At 39.4% G+C, this 27,565-nt stretch overlaps 2 protein-coding genes across 12 annotated transcripts in view; one reads left to right on the top strand and one right to left on the bottom strand.

The window, feature by feature from the left end:
* The first annotated feature begins 577 nt into the window (after nucleotides 1-577).
* On the top strand, nucleotides 578-8,679 carry LOC101168362 (T-complex protein 11-like protein 1). Of its 2 annotated transcripts, none has more exons than XM_004068952.5 (10): nucleotides 578-713; nucleotides 1,422-1,512; nucleotides 1,614-1,743; nucleotides 1,832-1,940; nucleotides 3,548-3,768; nucleotides 3,960-4,096; nucleotides 5,962-6,143; nucleotides 6,549-6,730; nucleotides 7,531-7,703; nucleotides 7,910-8,679. In XM_004068952.5, exons 2-10 carry the CDS (start codon nucleotides 1,434-1,436, stop codon nucleotides 8,140-8,142), a joined length of 1,446 nt encoding a protein of 481 aa, XP_004069000.1. In that variant the 5' UTR covers nucleotides 578-713; nucleotides 1,422-1,433; the 3' UTR covers nucleotides 8,143-8,679. The 2 variants fall into 2 exon arrangements, with proteins under 2 accessions (XP_004069000.1, XP_011473324.1); XM_011475022.4 differs by having other exon boundaries at nucleotides 1,820-1,940.
* The window catches only part of anks1ab (ankyrin repeat and sterile alpha motif domain containing 1Ab), a 51,210-nt gene continuing 31,929 nt past the window's right edge, over nucleotides 8,285-27,565 (bottom strand). For 2 of the 10 annotated variants that reach the window (XR_013656038.1, XR_013656040.1), the window contains 11 exons: nucleotides 27,102-27,248; nucleotides 22,143-22,250; nucleotides 20,729-20,899; nucleotides 19,229-19,366; nucleotides 18,995-19,066; nucleotides 18,725-18,808; nucleotides 18,475-18,612; nucleotides 18,209-18,385; nucleotides 15,075-15,173; nucleotides 13,802-14,340; nucleotides 8,285-12,592 (listed from right to left, as the gene is read on the bottom strand). Coding sequence is in view for 7 of the 10 variants with exons in the window: in XM_078947307.1 (XP_078803433.1) it covers nucleotides 10,716-10,797; nucleotides 14,243-14,340; nucleotides 15,075-15,173; nucleotides 18,209-18,385; nucleotides 18,475-18,612; nucleotides 18,725-18,808; nucleotides 18,995-19,066; nucleotides 19,229-19,366; nucleotides 20,729-20,899; nucleotides 22,143-22,250; nucleotides 27,102-27,248 (1,314 nt within the window). In the remaining 3 variants the exon portion in view is untranslated. The remainder of the gene's footprint in view (nucleotides 12,593-13,801; nucleotides 14,341-15,074; nucleotides 15,174-18,208; nucleotides 18,386-18,474; nucleotides 18,613-18,724; nucleotides 18,809-18,994; nucleotides 19,067-19,228; nucleotides 19,367-20,728; nucleotides 20,900-22,142; nucleotides 22,251-27,101; nucleotides 27,249-27,565) is intronic. The other 8 variants (XM_078947306.1, XM_078947310.1, XM_078947305.1 and 5 more) reach the window with 6 other exon arrangements.

The following is a 27,565-nucleotide window of genomic DNA, read 5'->3' as shown; positions in this document are numbered from 1 at the left end:
ATACAAATGCATACTTTGTGAAATAAATTACATTTGGAACACATATTTGGAAATTGTATTATGAAGATCTACATTAAGTGTTAATGCCCAACTTTTTCGTCTACTACAGTTGCGAATTTTGACGAAGCACCTATTTAAGTCGTTTCCATTGGTGGAATATTCCAATTTGCTCCCCTGTTTGCTCAAGCCTGAATGTGTCAATTGCACGTTTGTTTTGTTGGAGGTTGACATTTGTACCTTTTCACAGGTGAGCGGTTCATCCAACAGTTAAAAGAAACATCTACGCTTCTAAACCACAATGAACGCTGGTTTCTGTTTGACAACCAGGAAATAACTTGTCAGCCACGCCCATTGTTATGATTTGAGAATGGACGACACCACAAAATATTATTTTAGGAGAGTTTTGAAATAATTTTCTAAGTATTACTTATAGGTTTGTTCAAAATTCGGCTTTTGTAGGTTCAGTAAGTATTTTTGTGCATATTTTGTTGGTCATTACTCCTGTAAATGTAATAAGCAATGCACATTATCCCCCTTCACGCTAAGTTAAATGGTTTAGCCCAGGTTTGAACTTGAACCAGATTTTCTTCCCCCTTTTGAGTTACGTTCAAATGCTAACTTGGTTGTTTGAAAGTCAGTCTCTGGTTTAATTTTCAATTTGATGCATTTTTCTCCTTAGCAAGGGAAGTCATTCTCCTAAATCCAGACTCTGGGTAAGTTGAGCACTATTCTTATATTTATTCCAAATAAGATATTGTTTCTTTCTTTTTCTTTGTCTTTTTTTTTTTTTTTTTTTTTTTTTTTTTTTTTTTTACAAAATACAGCCATGACCGCCCCTTTTAATTATTATCTTCTCATTTTAAAGCTTTACAATACTGCAAATGAAAAATAATTCTCTAGCAAATGTAAGACAGTATTAAGTAGGAATTTAAATGTATTTTTCACAGTTAAAACATATATGTTAAAAATCCCTGTTTTTTTATCTAAAAAAATATCTAAAAACAATTAGATTTAAATAATAACAAATCTTCATCGAAGACAGATTTTTTTTGTGCACTAAAGATGAAAATGTGAATAGTGATTTATGGCCCAACTATGATGTAAAATGTATTTTTCCCCACTACGGGGCGCACGTTTCGAGTAGACAAGTTACGTCATCACGTAACATTTACTGAGAAGCTGTTTTGATTGATGAATGCTTTTTGCTGAAAAATCTCAAATCTAATATCTTCATAATGAAAAGGTTACAAAAGATTTTTGGCGAGCTGACCTTTTGTTTTGTTTATTTTAAGTTCATTGCTGGTGAAGCTGCAAAACTCAAAAGAAAGTTTGGAATATTTGCAATTATGTTTTGGTAAAAAAAAAAAAAAGAATAATTTTGCAATAGAGTGGACGGTTAATTAGAACATCTGTTGTCACAGACTCTTTCAGAAATGTCAAATCAGAGAGCAGAAGCCTCCAGTGACGCTCCAGCTGACCTCCCCTGTCTGGAAAGAATTGAGTCACCTACAGGTTTGAGGCTTTATTCCGGCTGCATTGCTTTAACAGAATTATTATCACTGAGCTGATTTTAATTATCTGTGCATGTGTTCTCTCTCCGTCTGTGGTGTCAGGAAGTCCACCCACCACCTCATTATCCAGTTTAATGGAGCTGGAAAATTGTGTTTCCAACTTGAGCCTTGCTCATGAGATAGTGGTGAATGGAGACTTCTGCTTTGAACCAAGGAGCGATCCCAACAATAGGCAAGAAAAAATCCAATGTGTTTTTGGTTTTTACATCCAAAGGGAAAAAGAAAACCAATTGTTTTTCTATCTGTTATCTTGAGGGCAGAGTAAAGGAGATTGTTCACCGGGCTTTTTGGGACAGTCTCCAGGAAGAGCTGAACCGCCAGCCTCCGAACTACAACCATGCAGTTGTTCTTCTGCAGGAGGTCAAAAGTGTGAGTCCATGAAAAGATCTGCTGTCATTTTTCGTTAAACAGAAAACGTCAAAATATATCCAGTATTTTTATCCGTGTGGTGTTAAATAAGTTGAACCTTAAATTATATAATAAATAATATATCATTAAAAACAGAAAAAAAAATCATCTATATCCTCGCTGATGATTCGAGTTAAAAACTTTTTGTGTTTAAAAAGGACATTTTAGGCTGAAATATAGCTACATCTTTTACAAAATAGTTTTTGTGTGAATGTCTGTAACGTAAGGTGACTTAGTTTAAAAATATGGCTTTTTGGTCCAACTAAATACCTAAAACAAAGGTCTTTGTTACAATAAATAACCAACACACCAAAATAAATAGATAAAAAGATTTCTTATGATTATAATAGACTTTATCCATTGAGCTTGTCACTACCTCTCACTAGTGAATTTTACACAAACTAGGAAGGACCAAATGTCCTCAAAAGACCACAGGTTGCAAAACGTCACACTGACTGTTTAATAAACTAATGGCTCACAGAATGAAGTTAAATCAATCGCCAGATGAAATCAGCAAGCAGTGATTGGTCTGAGTCAGGCTGAGTCTAAGTTTCTATGGCAACAACTCGCACCAATCAGGGGAGAGCTTGTTGAAAGACCACACCTCTACCACTTGAAAGCGAGCTCTGGAGAATCTGTCAATCAAATGTTTTGAACATTCGATGTGCGTCCACATATTGAGGCATGTGATTGGCCAGTCTGTAACTTGAATAACTTGCACTTAAAAAAAATATTGTGAAAAAAAATAAGGATTAGCAAGAACAAGTTTAAAAAAAGGTAGAAGAGCAAGAATGGTTATTCTGACAAATCTAATGAGTGAGTAATAGCTGTTTATTTCTCTATAGAAATCTATGGGATTTGGGCTGTCTGGGACCAGAGGGTACTTCCTGTTTGGAAGGCGAGGGGGGAGGGGTCACTCAGTCCACTTCTTCTATACAGTCAATGAGTAGCACTTTCCCATTTACTATATATGTTAAAAAAATACATATTTACTGTCTGCCTTCAGGGATCATTGGATTTTCTTTTCAAAACAACTCAGAAGGGTGGGTCTGGGGGTTAAAATGGTTGCTTTGATTTGATTTGAGCTCAAATGTTTGTATTATTTTGGGTATCTCTTTTTGTCCCACCCAGTTGCAGTTTTGGTTAACTTTTTTCAGGTGAGCACTGAAAAACGATGTTTTTGTGCTTCAGGCTTTATTTTCTCTGCGTGGAAATCCTTTTGCTGACATCAGAGATGATCCCTCCAGTGTAGATGAATCTGTGGTTGCAGCTCTCTTTTAGACGGACAGAATTAGAAAATCTCTCTGTGATTTGTCTGAGTTATTTTCAGACCTCTTTCAGTCAAAACTCCAGGAGGTCAGGCTTTTACAGTCAGACATGGCTAAGGCAGCATCATCCTGAGAGGATTTTGTTTCTGTGACAGAAACTGGAGGTTAGGTGGTGCAGAGGGAGTCATGAAATGGTGTGATGTTATAAGCTTGAAAGGGTCAGAGAAGCTTTTGTGGAGGGGAAAACAGCACAGTGAAATGTCAGATCAGAAACTTAAGCAAAGCCTTGTTTCCCGTCAGGTGCTTGGCTCGCTGCTCCTGCCTGGTCACATCAGGCTGCGGGCTCAGCTGGATGAGGTGTTAGACATGGAGCTGATCCGGCAGCAGGTCGAACACAATGCCCTGGACCTCCACAGACTGGCAGAATTCATCATTCACACGATGGCGTCTCTGTGTGCTCCTGTGCGTGACCCAGAGGTCAGGGCTCTGCAGGACCTTGAGGGCCCCGTGGAGCTCCTGAGGTAAGAGATGGTGACTGCTATCTCATGCAATATTTACAGAGTGTGCAGCCAACTGCCCTCCTTTAAAAGCGCTATTGATAACTGTTTTATGCAAACCACCTCTTGAAATGCCTGCTGTCATCAGCTTTGAATGCTGCGGTACATGTGGCTGATTGTCGTGTGCAATAAAACGATGGATTCCTTCCTTTTAGGGGCATTTTCCATGTCTTGGGCCTGATGAAAACTGACATGATCAACTTCACCATCCAGAGCCTCAGGCCTCACCTCATGCAGCAGGCTGTGCAGTATGAAAGGGCCAAATTCCAGCAAATCCTGGACAAGCAGCCAGGTGATGAAAGATTTTACCCCAGTGTGCTGAAGCCTGCAGCCCCCCTGATGCAAAACGGGTTAAAGGGGTAGATGCTATGAGTGACTGTATGTGCTGGTAATTACATTTTTCAGGATTCTAGTTAAACACAGTTTTGACCCCTGTCACTCTAAATCTCTTTTCCTCCTGTTTTCGTCCTTCCATTCAGCCTGCCGCTGAACTCTGACTCAGGCTGTCTGAGGAGAGCTGACTAATGAAAACCGCTGGCACAGCAGAGGCTCGTGCCGCTGATGCCGTCCTGTTTGCTGGCACGCTCAACATCCAATTTCGACTTTATAACAGCAGACCTGGTCTTGTTTTTAAACCCAGAAGCACTTAGACTTTACAGTTGCAAATTAATTTGGAGAGAAACAGTGTTTTCTTTTATCTTAATCATTTGCTGGATTTAACGGCTGAGACCCATGAAGACCAGTAAAATGGGTGTTTTTGTTTGCATGGTTGCCTGAACATTGATGTACTACAGGCAAAATTTGAACATCGGAAATTTGTGGATAAACTTAGGCTCATCGTTTTCCTTTATGAAAAGAATGAGTTACTGGTAGACTCATGTCAATACTGCAGCCGCTACGGTCTACTTTGCTTTATTTCACCCAATTTCTTTTAATAACACCATTCTCTCATGATTACAACATCCGTCTTTCTGTTTTTCCCCTCATTTTCTCATGATATCATCTACGATCTAGTCACCACGAGAAAAACTAGTTTTCTCAGAATAGAGACATGTACATGCACCTCTCGTGCATTACCGGTAGTCTGTAACCGTGTAGACGGCCCGCTCCTCTCATTTGGTCAGCGATGAAATTGACAACCACCGCAGAATTACTGAACTGCAGCCGCCTGCGCAGCTGCAGCCGGGCAGACCTTCTTCTTAAATGACAATGACTGATTCGGACGTTGTTTATGACCAACAAGATCTGCCTGAGTTAGACTACAATTAAAGTTATCAATAATAAATGGATCAGCTCTTCTGGTGTTTGACATTTTCTCTGACAAACTGGTTTGTTTTGCTGGGAATTTAAAAAAAAATACGAAAAAAGTTTATTCTTTATCATCTCATTATAACTAAATTTGTTGAGGAAAAAAACGTGTTTTCTTGTTTTATATGTGATAATATATATCATTATCATGAGAGAACAGGCACAAAAAAACAAGTTTATAGCTTCCATATGTCAGTATCAAAATGCAGAATTTAAAAATTAATCACATTAATGAAGTAACAAATAATTTATATGTATTTTCTGCTCTGATGACAATGTTTTATCACCTTTTATTGTTCCCTAATATTAAAAATAAAGTCTATGTCTACTTCATAAAGCTGCACAATTAGTTCATCCCATTGACTGTATAAGAGAACTGGCCTGAAGGAGTCACCCATAAAAAATGACTTGCTCCCGGCTCCAACAATATGAAGTCACTGCAGTTGCCATTTTTTCACAACACGCCAGTAAGCAGTGATTGGTCCAAGTCGGTCTGACTCAACATTTCTATGGCAACCACTATCACCAATCAAGAGTGAGCTTGTTGGAAGCCTACACCACTTTGGGAGAATCTGTCAATGAAACGTTTTGAACTTTTGATGTGAGACCACTTATGTTTATTGATGCATCTCATTGGTCAATTTATAACTTGAATAACTTGCACTACAGAATAAAACTGATGATTATCAAGAACATATTAAAAAAGGTAGCAGAGCAAGATTTGGAGGGGTTGAAGGATCTCTCAGTCCAGTTCTCAAATATAGTGAATAGTTCAACTATATCGTGGGTCTGTCACTTATCATGTGTATTTATCTGGGACTGCTTTTATAATTCTCTTTTAAATCTTAGCTTCTTTAGAAAACACCACCGCTTGGCTGACAGCCGCAGCGTCAGAAGAGGCGTCGGCGTTCACAGCTCCACCTGACTGTCCCATCACAGACAACCAGGGTATCCTCAGTCCCACTGGAGTTCTTAACCGGGCTTACATGCGTCTGCTCCGCTGGGACCCGCAGGACCAGAAATACCCTGAGGTCAGCAGTTGCCTGGAAAAATTACACCTGTCCACACCCTGCAAAAGGCTTGGGTGTGGAACACTGGGTGGCGCGATGCTCGACTCCCCACCTTACTGGATGTTAAAGTTCATGTACAACCGATTAGAGCTCCAGTGGAGCAGCAGCTGCAGATCTTTTTATCACATGCATCAGCTTGACAAAGTCACATGAAATCAAACAGAAGTTGATATTTTGCTGAGTTTTTATCCATACATTTCTTGCTTGCATCTGTTCAATGAAAGAAATGAGTCGAAGATAAATATCAACCTATTTTCCTTCACTATAGCTTCATATTTCAATTGTTTCCTTTATAAGATCTTATCTTTCCCGTTAAAATCCAGAGGTTGACCTTCCTAAAGACGGGTTTTTGTCTTCCTCCTGCAGACTGTGTTGATGGACCGAGCACGTGTGGACCTTTTGAGCCAGCGGCTCCAGCTGCTGGTCCTTGAAGCGTCTGTGCTGCTCTTGACCTGCACTCTGCTTCAGGGCTCTGTGCCTTTCCCGGAAGGGTTTGTAGGTAAACTCAGGCAGTCTGTCACTGCCCTGCTGGAGGGCAGTCACACCAGGTAAGAGGGGGGGGTGGGCACACTGATGCATGTACTGGCTGTCACGGAGAACCAGTGCTGCTTGAGAGGGACACCAGCGGAGGTGACAGGAGGCAGCTAGCTTGTCAGGAAGGATCCAGCTAACCTCATTCTTTCTGCTCAGGAGAGACTTGTCATGATAAGTGTGTTCAAGGCCTGCCAACATGCAATTAAATCCAAGCTAAGCTTCTTCTATTATTCATTTGGTAATCTAAATGTCTATGGAGTAAAATACTCCGAAGTAAGCAAATATGCATAAAGGCCCTGAACCCGACATGCATTAACTTGTGTGTGGTTTCTATTTCCATTCTGGTTTAAGAATAGGAGTTGGAAAATTAAACTAAACTGGATTAGAAATGCAACACTAACACGAGCACTGCAGTTTTTAAGATTGAAGCCCATTAAAAGTCGCAGCAACATCTTAGAGGTCTTTTACAAAAGACATTGTCTGAGTCATTTTTTACCATTAAAAAAAACAACCTAATTTGGTAAAGAGGGATGGTTCTATGCTGCAAATGGCTCTGCGAAAATGAAATTCCTGCAAAATAATGAACAACAGTGTGCAACTGACTGTCAGAGCAGCAAAAAGAGTTCGATTACTGTGATTGCATTTACCAACTAAAGTAATTTTGTTTTTCACTTTGAATCGAATAACTTCATGCCTCGCCGATCTCTTTGTGCCTCTTTCATTTAAAGCATGACACTGGACACTTGTCACTACGTTGGCATAAACTAAGCCTTAGTAGGCAGAATTGGTCTGATGGTAGATTTTGCTGCTCCAGGGAAGCTGACCTGAAGACGGACTTGCTGGGAGTCGGGGAGAAAGTACTGCAGGAGGTGACTGAAGCTGTGAGCACCCACGGAGCAAGAGCGCTGCCTCAGGAGAGCCAGGATCTGCTGAGAGGACAGATATCAGACCTGTGGAGGCACAACAATCCTGTTCGCACACTTATCGGTCAGACGTCTATTGGTTTTTGTAGTTAAGCTCATCTGTGCTGCAGAAAATTAAGATGTTCTAATTTTAAAAAAGAAGAAGAAATGTAGCATTTTTTTTTTTTCTTTTATAATGTGAGGACTAACCTTCCTCATGATCATACATTTCCATCGTAAGCTGCTGAAAGACATGAACTTGTCTCCATCTCTCTCTCCTTTTTAATGTAGGGGAAAGGGTTCAGGGCTTCCTCCTGGCTGTGCTGCAGGGTGGCCCGGCTAAAAGGAGTCCAGAGCTGTCTTTTCCCCTCGGGCTTCTGAGTGCTGAGCTAGCAGAACTGGGAACGGCCTTTGGGCGAATCATCCACTTCAACAGAGCAGTATTCGGTCCCTTCTACGCTCCCATCCTCAGGAAGCTGTTGCTGCTGCCAGGAGAGGCTGAAACCGGGGAGGACTCTCGCTAACATGACCCAGAAAAAAACATTAGTGTGACTTGAACACATAGGCTGCATTAAATGGATCAATATCGATTGTAAAAACAGTTACTTAGAGGTGGTTAAAGTGAAACTGCTCAGTTATCAGACTCCAAATATGAAAAGAGGCAGCTGAACTTTTAGTCCTTCTGTTGTTTAATTGACATTTACAGTCTCCAGAAACAGAATACTTTCTTTGATGTCACGATTGGAAAAGTCTTCATGAAAGTATAAGGCAGTTACTGAATATTTATTATAGCACATGTACATCACAAATCTGTGTACACAAAACAAACTAAGACTGCAGTAGAAAGAAACAGTCACATTTAGTGAGAACCAAACAATGTAATGTTGGGGGGGGGGGGGGGGGGGGTGCTGTGGCTTTGTAAATTTGACTTTGTATAATGCTTTCAAATGTAGCTGGGTGTCTTTATGGTTTATGCTGGTTTACAAAAAGATGAAATGCACTTTTTTTTTGTTTGAGCTTTCAAAACTACCAAAGATGTAAATAAAATAAATATATATGTGTTTTGATACTGTTATTTGCGTTACAAGGGGATGATGAACACAGCTGTGTTTCATTTGCAAACAAAAATCAATGGGATTCATTTTCAGGTTTTACACTCAAACATTACAGAGAACCTTTGAAAATAGAAGCATCAAGAATTGAAGAAAAACTTGTTTAGAGATGGAATGACAACTATACAGAACAGACCAACAATGGGTTGAGAAAAAAAAGAAAAAACGATTTGTAGCTGATTTCTCACTTCAAACATCTGAAAATCCTTGGAAATCCATATTAATATAATCCAATTATTTTGTCTCAAGGAACATTTCTTTGAGGCATATTTATTGATACTCATTTTCACAATGCAGATAACAGGCAAATGGTTACCATATTATTACGGAAGCAATTTTCATTCAGTATGAAAAGAATTTAAAAAACTTAAGCTCTTGTTGGTTTATCCACCACAGAGAACTGATGCTCAACTTTGCTTTGTTTGCAGTGTTTTTGCTGCAATATTAGTCTGATTGTAGCATTTTACTGGCTTACATTTCATTTTAAATATTTATTAGTATACATACAAAAATAGGATGCAGTATATATTTATATGTATATATATATGTATATATATATATAAAATTTTGAAATAACCCAATTTGAAGTATCCATATGAAGATGATTCCCTTTTTCTGTCAGTTTAGTGAACAGAGGTTCACTCTGTTGGATCATCTAACACAAGTCAAAAAAGTTCAATGGTTACGTCTGTTAGCAAGTATTTCTGCATCATTTCAAATTAAATACATACTGGTGGACACCTGGAGCTATAAAAAGCACTTCTAAGGGAGTAATATAATGTTAGTTTGAGGGATTGTATCCACACAGTGAGTCATCACATGCAATGAAAAAAAATTTAAACTGTCTATGATCTCCAACTCTGACACTTTAGTCCAAAAAGGACTAATCAGACGTTACTGGGAAAAGTCAAAAAAGTTGATAAATGTCTTAGAGCAGAGCAGCCCTTTTTGATAGTTTTCGGGCATTTGATTAGTTTTCAAATGTATTTTCAATTTGTCCCAAAAGATTTCAGTCAAAAATACACACTTTAATCCAGATAGTTTAGCACAGGAGAGAGAAAACAAAATAAAAACGGCAAATTGTGAAATAAAGAAAATAGCAACACTGTGACAAATCATAAGGAGCACAAAGGTAAGATTCTTTTGTGGTACCTCTACCTTTTTTTAAGCTGTTATTTCCAAGCATAAATCAAGCATGACTCTGGGGGTGATGGTGAAACTGACAGAGATAGACTGGTGTGTGTGTTTGTAAAGAACAGCAAGCAGTCAGATGCTCAACTCTGAAGCCGATAAAGCAAGTGAGAGACAATAACAGGGCTAATCGTTTGTTTAGACTACAAGTTCCACCACCCACCAATTCTTTCAGCAGGGGAATCATTGAATATACAACTGTACAATTATTCCCAATGTTCTTCTGTCATTTTTCATTTCTAACAGCTGCTGTGATGGTTTTTTTTTGATAACCGGGTTATATAAAGAAAATCCAAACTGACAACAGAACTCCAGAGGGACTCTTTTTCTATTTTTTTCTTACTATTTAGTGTCATAACTATAATATTGCTTTAAAAATTGAGACAGTATCACTTTTTAGTGATAAACCATAACATGTTCACAACCATAGGCAAAGTGATGTATGCTGGTACAGTCTTTTTTATTTTATTATATGTATATGTTTTATTTTCTCAGCCTTCAATAAATCCCACTAGCTGTCTTTGCCCTTAATGAGAAAAATCCCAATAAATGGTCGATATATTTAATGGATGACAGTGCTCTACATTAATTAAACCTACATGGCAAGATCAAAAATTCACAGGAAATACACGTGGCCCATTTTGGTTGACCTTTTCTCAGAGTCTGGGTCGTTTCAGGGGCAGTGGAGGTGCGAGAGCTTTTACGCAGTGAAACCTAAATAGTGCCGGCTGCACCTTACCTTACCTCTCTGTTTCTCCCGCTTCTGCTTTCGCAGAGCTCTGCTCAATATTTACTCAACCCACCCAAACACACTTGCATCGGCTGCTCCCCTTCAACTCACAGCTTGGTATCCGGAAGCTTGAACGCTGGGGCGAGCTACACGAGGAAAACAACCGCCGTTAAAAACATTTGCATCATGCACATGGCACCGCATCATACCACCAAAACTTGCTCCAAATAACTGTTCAATAAAGTGTAATGCCCTTTTTTTTTAATTAAGCATACATACTGGAGCAGGTTGTCCTGGTAACACACAAAATGGAAGAACCAGACAACAACTTTGGGGTGACATGGAAGGATGAGAGTGAATTACGGCATTTGCGTGTAAACAGAAAGGGGAACATGAAGAAAAAAAGCAAATGGAAGATGAGTGAGAGGAGTCTAGGTGCCGCAACAGTGCATACAAAGACTGCTCAGGCCGAGTGCATCAGAGGGGACAAAACACAGAAACGCTGCCAACATGCACCATCATTGGAAGCTAACAAAAACAGTCAGAACAGAGTGGCAATGACACAGCCACAGTACCACACATGGAGCGGCCACATCTAAACAGTCGGCCCCTCAGACACACTGCCTTTGGAGAGGGGCTCAATCCCCGCCTCTCCAGCAGCACACAGAAGCAAGGACAGAGGCCAGCGATGTAACAGTCCAAACTTCAATGGGGACAGACACGAACAATGCAAACAGCACACATAGTGGGTCGGCACACGCAGGAGGACGCCGATTTGTGTCGACTCCACAAGCACATTTTCAGTCACAGTGCAGAAGAAAATACTATAAAAAAATTGTGGCATAATCCCAGCATAACAAATCCATTCCATCAAACCAGAACGACATTTAGATTTGGCTCTTTTGGTGTGGTGGAATTAAGTTTTTCACCACCATTTATTTTCAAGTGACAAACTTCACGTGTAGAAATTCTACATTACAGTGACATGGATACCTACCAGTGTATTCATAAAGTGATGCAATGTCAGAAAAAGGTTCGGGGAGGGGGGGGGGGGGGGGTCATCAATACACTAGATTGGAGAGAAGTCATCATGAAGTGGAAGTTACAAATGAATTGACCTATGGAAGCTTTTGTTAGTATGCTTTATTTGATTATCTTTGTAGTCTACTATGATTTTCGTTCCCTGTTTTTTGCCTCAAGTTCTCAAAAATAGCGGGACTCTTTATGATCAGTTCTTCCAGAGGGGTTTAGTTTGGCCTTGCCTATCAAAAAGTATCACAAAACTCACTAAATCCTACTTTCACTGTACGAAAACAACGTTTTAAAAGGGATAGTGCTATATTCTCAACACAGTGCTTTTCCTCACTTTTTTTTTCTTTTAAATGGAGAAGTTCTGGGATTCTTTGACTTGCAGGCTCTTGGTGCTACCATTAATGCTGACAGGCACTGGGCAGAACAAGGCCAGACCAAAGACTCATCCTGACAAACCTGTACCATCACTGGACAAACGTCTTCCCAGCCAGTCACAGTCAATTTAATATTCTAAAAAATCAGAAGTGAAGTCTTTTTTTAGTGTTTTCTAATGTCTCTTACAAACAGGTCGGAGGCGTGCAGTTGTTTGGTGGAAGGGCAGGGGAAGGAGGTCAGTTACAGGTAACTGTCATGACGTAAGGCGGTAGTCCTCGATAAAATGTAGGAAAGGTGTCCTCCTGTGTTATTCACAAGCTCTCAGTCCTCGGTCTGCTTCGAGTTTAGACATCGGTGATCAACTTTTTGTGGTCTTACTATTAGTACTTTACAAATGAGTAGAAAAAACTGGTTGTCGGCTGCATGTTGCTGTTTTGTCTTTCACAGACTAACTGTCCATCTTGCATCCCATGCTATCAAAGCATCCTCTCCAAAGTGGCTCACAGTGGTAGATGCCTGGTAAGACAGGAAAGGCTACAAATGGAGAAAGAAAAAAAAATCATAACTGTCTTGAAGCAAAACAACTCTAATGAAATGATTTAAATTTTTTTTTTTTTTTTACATTTTTTCATTTACAGATGTTCAGTCAGACAGAGGGGTCTGTTGATGGCAACGATGAACATTGTGAGAACACTGATAAGAAGCATATTAATTAACATAATAATCTATGATGTAGCAGAAATAAAACCTTTGAGTGAAAAGGCAAAAGAAATAAATCCTCTTCTATTTTTTCTTTGATTTGTTGAAATTACATGTAATTTCAGACGATCGCAGCACTTTCAAATAGCAGATTTGTTTTACGGGGAAAACTCACATCTGATGGAGCATCAACATCCCCTGATGCAAATTTTACAAGTGGATTTCTGCAGCGGAGTTCAAATCCATTTGGTTTAACAGAGATTAAAAAAAACATACTAAAACTGACTGTCAAAATTAGGCTGATAATTTTGTTTATTAGCTTGTTGCTGGGAGTTTGTAAAACCGTTTTAATAACTTTGGAGCTTAGGGGCAGCATTTGATGATGTGTGTCGAATGGTTTGGGTAATTACTCGTTGATATATTTATCCTGAGAAGAATAATTATTCCCCCTGTTCGGCAAACAGGAAAAGCTGCTGTTTATTAGGTTTCATCATACTATTGAATCTGGCACATTTTAAATGTGATGCCCCAAATAATAGTCTATTTCCATGACTACATCGATGCTGTTTATTTCATATTCACTCACTAAATCAGACTAATATGTCCAAGATTCAAATTCAAAGTTGGTTTACAAGCAAACAAAGCCTGCGCTTAGAAAATGGACAACAGCGCAGCAATATCTCAATTTATAAGTTAGGTTTCCCCTGCAAAATTTCCTAAAAAGTGTAGGCCTTGGAAATATGTTGGAATAAATGAAAAAAATACTTTTTTTAACTTCTTATCAATCTTCCCACATAAGCTTTTGCAAAAAATAATTGTAATGATAAACAAAAGTAAACATATCTCAAAATGCCAAATTGTTCACTTTACATTTAAACAAGCAGACCCCTTCTGCATTATAGCAACAATATTGTCTTTTTAAAATTTACTGGAAACTTGCAAAACATTAAAAATGAACATGCTTAATATTAATTGTTGAAAATATAATAATAAATACATAAATGAAAGCATGACTTAAAAGAGGAAGAACAATAAAGATGCAACCTTGGGGAGCTATCTGGGATTTGGAGGCAGATGCAAGTTGTAAGGAAGAGAAGGAAGAGGAAGTTTGGCTGAAAAAGCAGGTCAGTCCGGGATCATCCGTTTCAGAGCTCCATCATTGGTTGCAGCAGCAACAGGCGAAGGAGGCTGCCAGGGGTGTCGGGGGAGCTCAGGGAGGCCAAGGGGGTGTTTGCAACAGCAGGTAGGAGGTTGATGTGGGGTTGCTGGGCAGGGCAAAGGAGGGTGCAGGAGTAGGCAGTCCTGAGGGATGCTTTACCATCACAGTGAGAAGGCACGGGGCTCGCATGTACATCTGTGTGAGTGTGTGTTCTCGTGTCAAAGAGGAAAAATAGAGAGCCGGATTCAAGGGGAGAGGAAACTACGAAGAGGTGCAGTGAGGGAACTGCGGTGTGGATCCGGCCTCAGAATATGGTGGTCTCGTACTTGGTGCTGACGGGACGCCGGCTGTAGTCCCGGTGATCACAGAGCCAGGTGGTGCTGCCCAAGGACTGCATGTCTGCGTCCATCTCCAGGGGGTCGATCTGCCAGGGGGGGAAGGAGGGAGGAGGGCGTGAGTCGTGCGGCAGTGGAGGCCATCACGCCACACTGACAAGTCGTCAGCTCTCACATGTGCATGTGGATGAGAGATACAGTCCAGTGATCATGTTAAATTCACAAACACTGAGGGCTCAATCCACTCAGGAGATGACAACTGACAATAGAAATACTCTTCAGTACACCAAAAGTACAGAAAACATGCTCGTTCATAGTTCAGAAGCGACATCTATTCAACACCAGTGGCATAGAAGGTCAAGACACTTATACTGAGAGGGGTTTTTCTACATTTGTTAATCTAGACCTACAAGAAAAGTCACTGAAAAATTCCCTGTTATTGGAGAAACACTGACTTGAAACACAGAAAAACAGTCTAAAACCATCCAGAAGGCAACTTCCGCTCCCTTGGTGTTGCCACCACAGTTTGAAGCCTCATTGAAACAGTAAGTACAGAAAATAATTCACATTGCAAAACTCCCTTGTCTCCTGAATGAGTTTCTCCGCAGAGCTCCAGCTAATTAGGACGTCTAAACTATGAATGAAGATGAGCAAAATGAAACTGATGGGGAAAATGTTTATGGTCAAAAATATCAGGGGAAAAAAGTGTCAAAGTGTACAGCCGCAACCCGGCAACAAGGGAAGGAAGAACTGAGGTAAGATTCGGTGTGTAAGGAAATGAAGCAGATGCATGGTGACTGTAAAGGAAAAGAAAAAGAAGGACCTGGATTCCGGGGCTAACAGAGTGCAACGGGAGGAAGGAAGGACGGTGGGTAGTACACGTGTGACAGTGACAGCAGCGGCATTCGAGCAGAGGTGCACCCTGGGTAGCAGGACGACAGAGAAGACAAGAACAAAAACATGTTAAAAATAAGAGGACGAGGCATTTCATGGTGCTGAGTGATGAAAACCAGTAGCAGCAATTCATCCCTTGTTTTTTTTTTTTTTTTGACCTAAATGAATGTAAATAATTCAGTTTCATTTTTTTCTGGCTGCTTCCTGGACTCTACTTGTGAACAGCTGAGTTCTTTGCAGCTGCAGATGTGGACTTCTAGGCATGCTGATTATGTGGCTCTGCAGAAATGGAGATTTAAAAGAGTGAAGCAGAGTGTATCTGATTTTTAAAGGCATGCTTTTACGTTAATGGTTGGTCTATAAGAGACAGTTTTATTTTCCATATCTTGTTAACAGAGACAAAAAAAAAGCAGAATATAATTTTCTCCTCTGCAAATGTTTGATTGGTCTGTTTTTTTGCTTGAAATTCTTTTGTATCACCATTTCCTTCTTTGTTCCACGACTGATTTCCTCCTAAATGATTGTGCCTCAGATCAGCCGTTTTCTCGTCTCATCGAGGTGACCTACATTTAATTTTGGTAGTTTCGTGCCACAGTTCGGCTGCTTTGTATCTCTGCAGCCCTTCTGTCTTTTTCAGGTCATCTGCAATTGCAATCCTGCCAAAATTACCCAAGATGTTATTACATTTGACAAGCACACTTAGTCATCACCATAACAGCCTTTTCTAATTACTTCACAACAAAAAGTAAGTGTGTCATGGAGAAATACAAGGATTACATGGGCTCTTTTTGCTTTTATGAATGCTGCATGGATCATCTGCTGTTGTAGGAGCTGATTTGTTTGTTTGTTTTTCTCCTCTAAGCTTTCGTTTTTTGTCAAGTTGGTATAGAAGAAATCTGCTGACCTGCCGTGTGAGAAAATATGCATAGACCTGTAATTGGATAAGAAAGCCCTCAACAGATAGTGACTATCTCCTTCAGGAGAATTTGAGAGAAAACCGTTTCCTTCAGTTTGAGGCTGTCATGTGTCGGAAAAACATTCTTTGAGGAAAAAAAACCCTGTTCTATAAGACTATTGTTAAACAAAGCCAAATTATGCTTGGTTCATTGAGGCCAGTGGGTATTCACTGAAGCACAGGTTGGTGTAGTTGACTGCCAGGGGGAAGATCAGGTCACATGCTGAAATGTCATTGGGCAAATCACTGAACTGATACTTTTACTACCATTTACTACTTTTACTGTGTGTACCACAGATGTGGGGTTGCAATAAAAAGAAAATTCAGGCAAGTTAAGCTGGTTACAGCTTTTGGTTTGAGCAAAAAGGCAGTGATGCTCTTTTCAGTAAAACAAACTTTAACTTGCAACCCCTGAACACTTATTTGTTCTTTTTACCTCAACTGCCTCGTGGTGTGAAAGGTCAGAGTTGTAGTTATTAGAGTTGTTTGTAACTTTTCAGAAGGATGCAGGAGTGTCTAAACCTTTTAGAGGGCCAGATTTAGCGAGGGGAAAATGTGTGAGGGTTGACAAGTCTGTCTGCAGTCTTAAATGCAAATTAACTGTTTACTGAATGTATTTTTGCAATGGGATACTTCTCATTTCTTCACATAAAACATAAGCCCATCTTGATATTTTTTTTAACTATTTTTTATTTTTTACCAACATTGCTGTAAAGACCAGAAATAAAATAAAGAAACAGTCTGTCTGGATATAAATCTTCTGTCAACATTAAATTTGGGTTCATATAAAATGTTGCACTTTATTCACTAGTAAATGCTCACTGTAAACTTATTTCAATCACGTGAACAGGAAAATAACACAAATGGTTTTCTCATTCAAAAGTGATTTTGATCACAGAAATGAATAAATCTGTTCTTCTTTTCTGAAGTGTGAGTAGCCACAAGTTGTTGCCACACTTTTACAAAGACTTAAAAGGTAATTCAATCAAGAAGGACATTTGAACAGGGGTCCCATTTGTTCGACGAGCCAGGCTTTGGAGATGCCTGCTCTCATACTTTCTCTCATAAGGAGATGGATGTAAGGCAACAGTTCTTCTTTTGTTCTTATTCTGAAGTAATGTCTTCTCTTTCTTGCAGTGTGTTAACGCACACACTTCCAAGTGGCTTTTCGTTGAGTTAATTAAATAATTTTGACAGCTACCTAACCCCTTACTTAATAGGGAGCAATTCATGTATTTAGCTCTTTTGCAGATTTATATAATTAAAAATAATCTTTAAGTCCAAAGAAAACATCAAGTTAATGCATCAAGGTGTATTTGCAGCATTTTCAAAGCTGAGAAGCCGTTGATTTTTATGTTCTGACCTGATGGATTCAAAGACTTGGTCTTTTTCATGACTCAACACTTTTTTAAGCAATAAAAACTCATGAAAGCAAATTGCAGATTACAGAAATCCATCCTCCTCTCATTTCACTCAAACACCAAGTCAAGCTCATTATGCATCTCTGTGATCTCTTCATATATTATCCTTAGTGACGGGTGGTAAAGCAAAATGATTTGTGAATCTGCATGAGCATGCTGTCCAGCAGTATTCAAACCCTCAGTGGTGCAGCCCGCTCAGGTGACGGCAATCACTTAATACTTATTATATTCCCCCTGAGAGGTCAATACATCAATGTGTCACCGACAGTCTACGTGAACACTTAATGCAGCGGGTGGGTCCAACCAGGAGGGCTGATCCCCCCACAAAACTCCCAGAAGAAATCAATCATCTGCCTGTAAGCAGCAAATTAAACTTCTCATTCATCACTTTCACATATGCAGAAATGGAAAATCACCCCTGACTGGAGCAACTCTTAGAGCTGTGGAGCAAGCTGGAAGCAAAGTAATCACTCATCTTTTTTTTACTACCACACACACAAATACTCACACACACACACAGAGGAAATGTTTCTTTGTAGATTGTCCATTGAGGTTTAAGCAAGAGTTGGTTTGGTGGTCAATGTACTTTCCTGAATTATAACTCCTTCTGTCTGCCATTTGTGTTTTTTTTACAAACACTTTAGCAATTCAGTGCTCAAACCTTCACTGCATTTCACAGATACTCACCGCTGATCTTCGCATGCTGCTCCAGGACTGAGACATTGGACGGCTGGCTTTAGTTTCTACAAATTCGGAGCCTTGAGATGATGGGGGCACATATTGTCTTGCCCTGGACTGAACCGCCATTTGGTAGGCCACCTCAAATGCTTGTCCCAGTGTTAAGATAATCTCATAGGTCTGGGTCTGGGCATGGAGAAAGAGAGATTTGTGGCTAAAACAACCAGCAGCAAGGGTTTGGCTTGATCAAAGTGGACAAAAGTTACTTCACCCACCACTTCCACAGTGCTGAAGACGTGGCAGAAATGGTGACCACTCTTCTGATCCTTGGTGATGTATGCAAAAGTGCAGAGGTCATCTGGGTCTTGAGCAGCACATGAAATGTTCCTGATCTCATGCTCTGCAACTATGGTCTGATGGAGACAGCAGGAAAAGGAGTGTTGGGGCATAAAGCAGCCACACCATAACTAATATCCTGGTTGAACACATCATTTTATACATGCAAACTCCATAAATTTGACGTACCTTTGTGGCTGCATCAATAAACTTGACGCCTCGATAGGTAATGGACAGTATGACCACTGGACCCTTTTTTGAATCCTTTGATTTCTGGAATAGACATGGCGATACAACTAAAACGTGTAAAATTGTGTTCATTTTTGAATTACGGGCTTGTTCTTGCTCTGTAACCTTTTCCTTTAAAGATCACTTTTGATTTACCAGAAAGTGTAGCTAAGTTGAATCCGTCTCTTTTTTTTTAAGGTCAATAAGATTCATACATTCAGAGGTACGTACCCTAATTTTAGCACAAGCATCTTGAGTGGACTCGATCCCTCGCAGATCCCTGATTATCAATGATCCTAGATACTAAAAGGAAAAACAAAAATCCATTTCTCACCATTGTGTTCTTACTCACATTGAAACCTTGTGTGCAAAACCCTTGTTTTAGTACAAAAAAATGCAGTCATTAAAACAAAACAACCAGCACGGAAATCTGATAAAGTTATGCATGTGAAAACAGTATCTTACTGTTGCCTCATAGCCGCAGGAGTCCAGGATGAGTTTCTCAGGCTGGTGATGCCAGGCGGAAACTGTAGCGTATGTGGCAGAGTGGTTTGTCAACCGAAAGTTCGATCTAGACTCTTTGTGTCGATCGCCGTGTCTGTCCTGCACAGGTCAAAAGGACAAACTCAAACAAAATTGTCACATACTTACATCTGTAACCGCTGACTTACAACTATAAATGTCTGTAAAGTATCCCTGACTGCTCTGTATTAGTGTGAGCTCTGTTTGCTCAGCACTTTTTGGAGACTCATTTTTGAGACTTATAAATATTCATGCATGTTAGGCCTTCAGGCCAGCATGAGAAGTGCTTAGTTTTGTTATAAATCACGCGTCACAACAAAATGTATATAGTATTCACACACTAAGGTTTTAATGGTATAGTATTGATTAATTGTGTCAAACTCTCATAAGCTGTGTAACGCTGCCTGTTTTTGTGGAAGTTCCTCTGTGTTTTGTCTCTGACCTCAGTGAGTCAGACGCTCAGCATCCCAGCTTGACTGCTAGAGTCTCAGCCTGACCTTTAGTAAATGGTCAAATTTGATCAGAGTTATTCTTGGTCCGTTTTCCCACAGAAAAACACAGTGTTCAGCAAGGCTAAACTAAATTGATGACATCAGAGAAGATCAACAGCGGCTTTAGGGAAGGGCAGTAATGCAGTACTTCATTTTTTTTATTTTTTATTGCGTAGAAGGAAAATAATCCCAAAGAAAAACCCTCATGCATAGGAAGTGACTTTATATTAGAATTTTTTTCCATGTGTTTTTGACAGATGAGTTTATCCCGTCTTTTGATGTATTAGTTTACATATTGTTATATAACTGGACTTAAAGGAGTTCAGCCAATTTGGCACACTTTGGGGGTAATATGTCACTGGGCTGTGACAGCTCACAGCATATAGCAAACAGCATCCAACATTTTTCTAAAAGTCTTACCGGAATTCCTATTTCTAATGTGTATTTTGCCTTTATGTTTGCTGACATATTAAACTTGTATAAAAGAATGAGCAAATTTGCCAAATATGTCTTCTCTCTGATTCATTTTTTGTGAGCAAATTTTTGCGAGTGACCTTTAAAGCTAGTTTGATTGAAGCCAAAACGGTGACAGACCAGATTGTTGAGTCTATGCCATATTCCTGTATTTCTAATTCTTTTAGGGTCTGAATGAAAATAGTTGCTAATTTGTCATTTTTTAATTTTTTTCTCAAAATTTCACTTTTAATTTGAGAACAAACCATCTTAGAGAAAACATGTTGTTAATTGCAAAACATAGGCATTTAATAGAACATTCTATATAAACTATGACTTCACGGCTCTGTTTTGATGATTTAATGCTACGCCACATACTTCTGCCACCACAACAAAAACTCCAGTTTTAGTTTTATAGTTCTTTGATTTGACAGTGGTTTATGGCTGTTTTTGTTGTTTTTTTCTGACACAGCATCAAGTGGCAGAAAACAGAGCGTACCACAGAGCGTGGCCTCTCATTATAGGATCTCAGAGATATGCTACAGTCTTGGTCCACTCCTCTCCGCCTCCGGTCAGATTCAGACAAGGGGAGAAGCGTGTCCATGGAGCGACTGGTGTAGGGGTCCATCTGGCTGAGAGGAGATGTGGTCTGAGACAGGAGGTCATGGAACTGCCAAACACACGATGAAAAGATGAAAAGATTAATGGCGTGACACTGTTGTACTTTCGCTGATTTACATCAGAGCTCAATCATGGACAAAATAATCTGTTTTATTTGAAAATCTTTATTGTTTTCAGGCCTTTTAATCAGTCTGTAAAAAATTTTCTGGCCATTTAACTGCTGTAAACATACAGTAATGGCACTGAAGGGTCTCATTAAACAGAATTTGCATGAACTTCAGAAATATTTTTTTCCCAATGGAACGCTGTTGTGGTACAAAAACTTGCTAAATAATCTAAGAGAACCTTTTTACTAACTTTGTGTGACTTTTAGACCAGTTTGCTCAACAATGGCATCTATATATATACTTAAATAACCCGAAGCGTCTACTGTTCACTACTGCTCATCATTAATCCAAGGACTTTGGGACTGAATTTGGGGGAAAGAAAAAGCAGTTGCTGAACACATTTTTGCCAAAACTTCTTGTCATTTCGGACTGGTGTGTTTAAAGCTTAAGCAGTGCTAGAATTGCAATTGTAGACATTTGGCATGTGTAAGATAACCTCCAATTTCCCATTGACACTGTGTTTCTGTAACATAATGGTTGAAGGAATGTCTGGCAGTGGTGCACCTGAAGCTGTGGATATAATAAAAACAAGCCTGCCTTTTTGTGTTTCACTGTACGTTTGAGAGAGATTATATCATTTTCTTGGTATGGTATGGAAACTGCAAATCATTGTCTTTAAAAAGCAATCAAAATATATTTTATGAGACATCCTTTAAACTCATTTGTGAATGAACATCCATTTTTTCAGCTCAGGATGTGAACAATTAAGGTTAAAAAAAAGAGGGTTAACAATGCTCTTATTTTGGTGTGACTTTAGTGTTTCCCAACCCTGGTCATCAGGGCATACTGTCCTATGTTTTCTTCAATCCAACCCTGTTTAAACACACCTGCCTCTGATGACTGTCATTGTCAGGCTTTCACAGAGCTTGATGATGAGCTGAATCAGGTGTGCATACGCAGGGTAACATGGAAAACATGCAGGACCGTGTGCCCATGAGGACCAGGGTTGGGAAACACTGGCTTAAGCAAACGGACATTAAAAAAAATTCTGTCTCAACTTTTTGTCATCTACTGGAAAATAAATAAATAAACACAAAAAAACAACTTATTAAATACAAAGTAATCTAGAAATTTCAACATAATCTGAGTTTTCCTAATTTGTAATTATTCAACTTTTGGTCTTACCATTATTGGCGACAGACGACGGGACTTGGAGGGAGCTTCTTCATAGGGTCTCTCTGCTAGAGAAGCAATGATTCTCTTTCTATGGCCTAGAGGCCCAACCTTAATCACCTACAGTAGAAAACATCAGAGCACAGGGTCAGATAAATGTCTTAAGCAAAAGAAATTTGTACAAAAAAAGCTAATAGAGATACATCCAAAAACACACTGGCATGGCACCCTCCACTGGCAGCCATCCACATTCAAACAAAAATGGCTTGAGTCAATAATTCAGTCTCAGTCTGTTTAGCCGCAAGCATAAAGTACAGCTCTGTGTCCTTCTCTGAATACTCTATTATTCAGGAGTCAGTTATGGACATTGCTTTTCAAGAGAGATACGATCGTACCACCTTAAAAGGCAATAAACATGAATAGATCTTTCTAAACGCATATATTTTATTGACGAATGCCACATTTGCAAACGTGTCTAAAACAGGAGGAATGCCATTTGGTCAAAACCTATTATCCCAACACTGCACATTTAGATGTTGACATTCATTATTTGGCCAGCTAATCCAACGTAAAGTGATTGATGCAACATCCTTCTTGTGACAAACGGGCAAGCAGATTCACATTTTTCTTTTTTGGCTGATGGCTGCAATCATTTGTTCAGTGAAAGTCAAAAACGCAGGAAAACCAATTTCAGATCTAAAGCTGCTTTCATTACCATTCCCACAAAAATCTCAGTGAGACCAAAATTCATGAGTGCCGTGAAAGGAACCTTGGGATTATGAGGGAATGTAACCAAGCTCATAGATCAACTTGAAGCCTGATGCCATTTGCTGTAATATGCTGAAGAGGATGTAGAGAATGTAATGGCCAAAGTGAGTCTTGCCAAGATGCTCAGAGGCAGCTCCGCTTCAGTGCAAAGTGAAAGTAATGTGCCCTGCACTCACACCCCCATCTTTCTGCATCGCAGTTCGCTGGACACCATCCCTCAAACACTGCATTGGCAGTGTGCTTGCCTGGTGCTTTCCAGTTATTGCTGTTGCAGCTGTTTCTACTGCTTTTACCCCTTCTGTCATTGCATTTAGCGCGGCTGAAGTCATAGACAAATGAATGCGCATACTTAAAAAAATCGTACATATTTATATCTTTGAAAACAGAAAATTGTGCATGGCGTTCATTTTCTCAAAACAATGCTTTCCATTATTCTAAATGAAAAATGACATATTTAACATGCTTATAGAAAATTAGTTTTATTTGTGCCAAGCTCTTTTAGTATTAAAATCTTGGTTGAGGCTTGAGAAATGTGCAATTACTGCACTGTTGCAATACATCCATCATTTTCACCATTCTATTGTAGGTTTAACCCTTGTGCTATCTTAGATGACCACACCCTTACATTGACGTATTCTTACCATGACAAAGGTGGATAAAGGTGGAAAGATTTCATGTAATCCATGGACACCAGTGAAGATCACAAATCATTGAAGAAAAAAGGTTCAGAGCACTGTTTAGTAGGTCTAGATGACCCAACTCCCAACATTAAAGTGCCAAGGATAGCACAAGGGTGAAAAAAGTCTTTGGGAGCATTCTTTTTTTCTGACTTAAATTTAACAGTTGCACAGATGTCTGACTCAGCAACAACACAGCGTTCCCATGTCACATCGGTGCAAAACGTTATAGTAGTAAACTAAATTTTAATGCTTGTGTTTGAATTTTATTTAACCTGCTTGGATTACTGCCCAAGTTTGACTTTTTACATAGGCCTGCACACTTGTTGATGATGGTAGACAATAGGGGATGCCACCACTAATTGACTTTATCGATGAATCAATTTATATGTTGCAAGACAGATCGATCTTTGTGAGGCAAGTTGTTAATCTAATTCAGGGGTGTCAAACTCATTTTCCCAGAGGGCCACATCAGCATAGCGACTGTCCTCAAAGGGCCAGATATAACATATACATGTAACTAAATGTAATGAAAATTAAATGTAACTACTCCTTAATATTAAATAACTCATTATTAATTTATTATAAATTTTTAAAGTGACAATTGCAGTCGCATAGAAAACACATGTTTACTCGTTACTTTAGCATAAATCCTTTTACATTTGATTCTGACAGGTTAGGTTATATGGACAGCGTTTAAGTCCTAATGTATAGTTGCCCAATACGATATTTCAAGTCCGATTCCCCCTAGATATGAATAAATACACACCAATTTTTTATTTTAATTTTAGGAAATTAAAAACCTTTATGCTCTCGCGGGCCACATAAAATGACACGGAGGGCCACTTTTGGCCCCTGGGCCTTGAGTTTGACACATGTGATCTATTTTAATCAACTTATACCCTTATTAAATTGTTTCAAAATGCAATAAATTGAATAAATATCGGTCTTGGAAAATACCATTTGGGTTGAGATACAGTGGCTTTATTTCATAATAACGTAAAAGCAACCAAATGCATCACAGCGGACACACATATGAACATGATCAAGCTAGTTAGCAAAGACGTGTGACCACACAGTGTGGTAGAATGTCCTAATATTGTTCTGTTTGTATCATCTTGATGAGGAAAAACTACACTGGGGTAAACTTTATGAAATGAACCAACATTGACTATGAATCGTATCGTCAACCACAAATTGTTGCTCAAATGAATCACTGCAGCCCTGGTAAACAAGTATTTTGGGGCAAGTTCCTTTGAAATCCTAATGTTATTCATAAAATTACTGCATCTGCAAATCAGCTTTTTTTATTTTTTAAATAGTTTAGTCACAGTTCTCAAAGACAGAGAAACATTGAACTGTTGTACTAGACCTAAAGGGGTAATAGTTAAACTACACACATACTCAAACATACTTACAATTTCTAAGTTGGCACACAAGTTAAACTAAAATGACACATTCTGCTCCTTAAGCCAGAAATAATTATTTTAACCAAAACATTTTCTGCAATTAGTGCTAATTTTCAGAGGCAATCACAAAGTCTCAAAGCCAAAAATAGCTTCAAGCTTAGACATGTGTCGTCATGCATCATTTGCCATCCTGATTTATCTCCTTGTCGTGCTTTGATGAGGGATTCTGAAAATGTTTCCACCACAGATTTATGCAAATATCTGTGGGTACTTATCAGTGTTGTGGAAGTTGCTTCCAACCTGTAATATATTACAGATTAGTTATTAATAGGAAGTAATGCCTTATTTACACATTTCTCTCAGAACAGTACTGCACTACTAATCCATCCAAAACCCATTCATTCATAGAGAGAACATACAAACTCCACAAAGTAAGGTCCCAGCTATGACTTCTACCAGGGCCTTGTTGCAGTGAGGGAAGAGTCTTAACCACTACATCACCATGCAGTGCATGGCAGTACATGTATAAGGCAAAAAAAAGGGTTTAATGATGAAAACTAACAATTTATTCTTGGTAAAGTAAAAAACCAAATAGAGAACCTGGGACTCGTTCACCCCACCATGACTAAAATAAGAAGGCACACAAATGCTTCCTGTTAAAAGCATGGTCTTGCTGCTTTGAGCTTTTTTTGAGCTTGACTTTTTAGGTGGTCTGTTATAATACACACATTATTAAACATGCAAATAAAATATTAGCGAAAATTCAGCAAAAAGTAGTACTTTTGTAATGAGTTACACTCAAAGCTGGGGCCTCATTTATAAAACCTTATAAAAATGCTGGATACTGTGCCCTCCAGACGCCGTAAATGCTGTAGCCTCACAACCTCGGACCGTGGCCGAAATAAAAAAGAAATGGTCGAACATCAAAGTCGAGGCATAAAAAACGTCTAGCGCTGCATCGCCAGAGTGTGTCTGCCATGGGGGGGGGGGGGGGGGGGGGGCACCGGAGCGGCAGATGCAGCGGGAGACACGCGTGGTTCCTCCGAGTGCTCCGGTAACGCCGGGCCCAAAAGCCAGCAGAGGTCCAACAGGACGGCTCGGGGAAGTCGGAACCGGCTCCTAAGCCAGTCGTCCTCGTTTGCCAGCAAGTCTTCTTGCTGTCCAAATGCGTTCTCTCCGAATTCTTCCATTTGCCACATCTTCTAAGAGCGCAAGATCAGCCATTGTGCGTCATTACGCATTGTGATGGGGCATTTTATTTCCATCCATTTAATTACATCTGACAAGCTACAGATGTCGATAATAATCCACGTGGAAATGGGAAATTGTTCAGCGCAAATGTTATTTCTTGTTGCTTTGTGAATGGTTGAGACATACGCCATACATTGTTTTATCAAAGATAAAACAAACTAAAGGCATATGTATGAATACCATAATTCCGTAGCTTATGAAGAAATGTTTTAATATGAAAACAACTTTCCCCAGTGGACAATTAGTACGTCTGTCCGTCCGTCCGCACGCCCACACCTTTGTCTGCTCCGCCAGACGGACACACTGACGAGAATATCAGTTTTGTACATTATTTCGTTCTGTTAACTATATTATTTATGAGGATGAATTGCACAACATGCCAATATTGCAGAACATATTTCACTTTTCTTTTTGCAAATAAGTGTTCATTTGAATTTCTGTTGTAATTTTCGTTTGATTTTTTTTTGTTTGTTTCACTGCTGATCGATCAAACGGGTGTTCGTGTTGGCTGTTAATTGTAAGACTTGCTTTGTGAAGTCGTCATGTTATTTATGAGAGGCAGTATTGTCATTTTCTTTTTCACGTGTTTCTTCCATCTGCCGACGGTGTCGCCGTTTCTCATTTCACCCGTTTTTGTGCGAACGCCTGGGTCAGAGCTTGCGTGAAGGACCGCACATTTTTCCGTCAAGTTTGCTTTTTATAAATATCAACTACTGCGTAGAGAGTGGCGTACGCCTTCTTTTGTGCGTACGCAAAGTTTATAAATGAGGCCCCTGGTACTTATAGTCCGAGTGTGAAGTCACAGAGAAACTAGACAGACTGCTGAAGACTGTAAAGTGCATGAGCACTTTTCAGGGGCTTCTTACATTGACAATCTCCAGCTCCCATAAGTTCTTGACACACTCCAGTGTGCGGTATCCATTTGTGAGGAAATTGGGCAGATATTCGTGGAGGCCCAGTCCATCCAGCCAGGAAGCAAGAGAGGTGCTGCCATCACAGCCCAATGCTTTCACCTGTAGCAACAGAGATATGGATGAAAGCCAGAGTTGTAGCTTTTAACTTGGACTTAACGATTGAAAGATCTGGCTTCTATTTAATTTCAATGTTTCTATTTTTTCAAAACACGGATGATGGCACAACCAGCAACCAGCCAGCAGGTTGTGTGATTCCAGCCCACTGGAAAGTGCTTGGCCTCCATCAGTCCTTTAATTTTGCCTTTTCTTTTCCGTTTTTAAAAATCCCAATACTTAAAAATTGTTGGACTTCAGCAATAGTAATCATACTAACACGAGGTATATACTTCTTTCCGCATTTAGCTCAAAATATGTAT

Source organism: Oryzias latipes, chromosome 5 (genome assembly GCF_053564925.1).
Source record: "Oryzias latipes strain Hd-rR chromosome 5, Olatipes_Hd-rR_3.1".
Lineage (NCBI taxonomy): Eukaryota > Metazoa > Chordata > Actinopteri > Beloniformes > Adrianichthyidae > Oryzias > Oryzias latipes.
This window is presented reverse-complemented; position numbering and strand designations above follow the sequence as displayed.

Coding starts and splice junctions, on each gene's coding strand:
- LOC101168362 (XM_011475022.4), top strand. CDS start 1,434: ATGTCAAATCAGAGAGCAGAAGCCTCCAGTGACGCTCCAGCTGACCTC. Junction 4,097..5,961: donor AATCCTGGACAAGCAGCCAG/GTGATGAAAGAT, acceptor TTTAAATCTTAG/CTTCTTTAGAAAACACCACC. Junction 6,144..6,548: donor AGGACCAGAAATACCCTGAG/GTCAGCAGTTGC, acceptor TTCCTCCTGCAG/ACTGTGTTGATGGACCGAGC.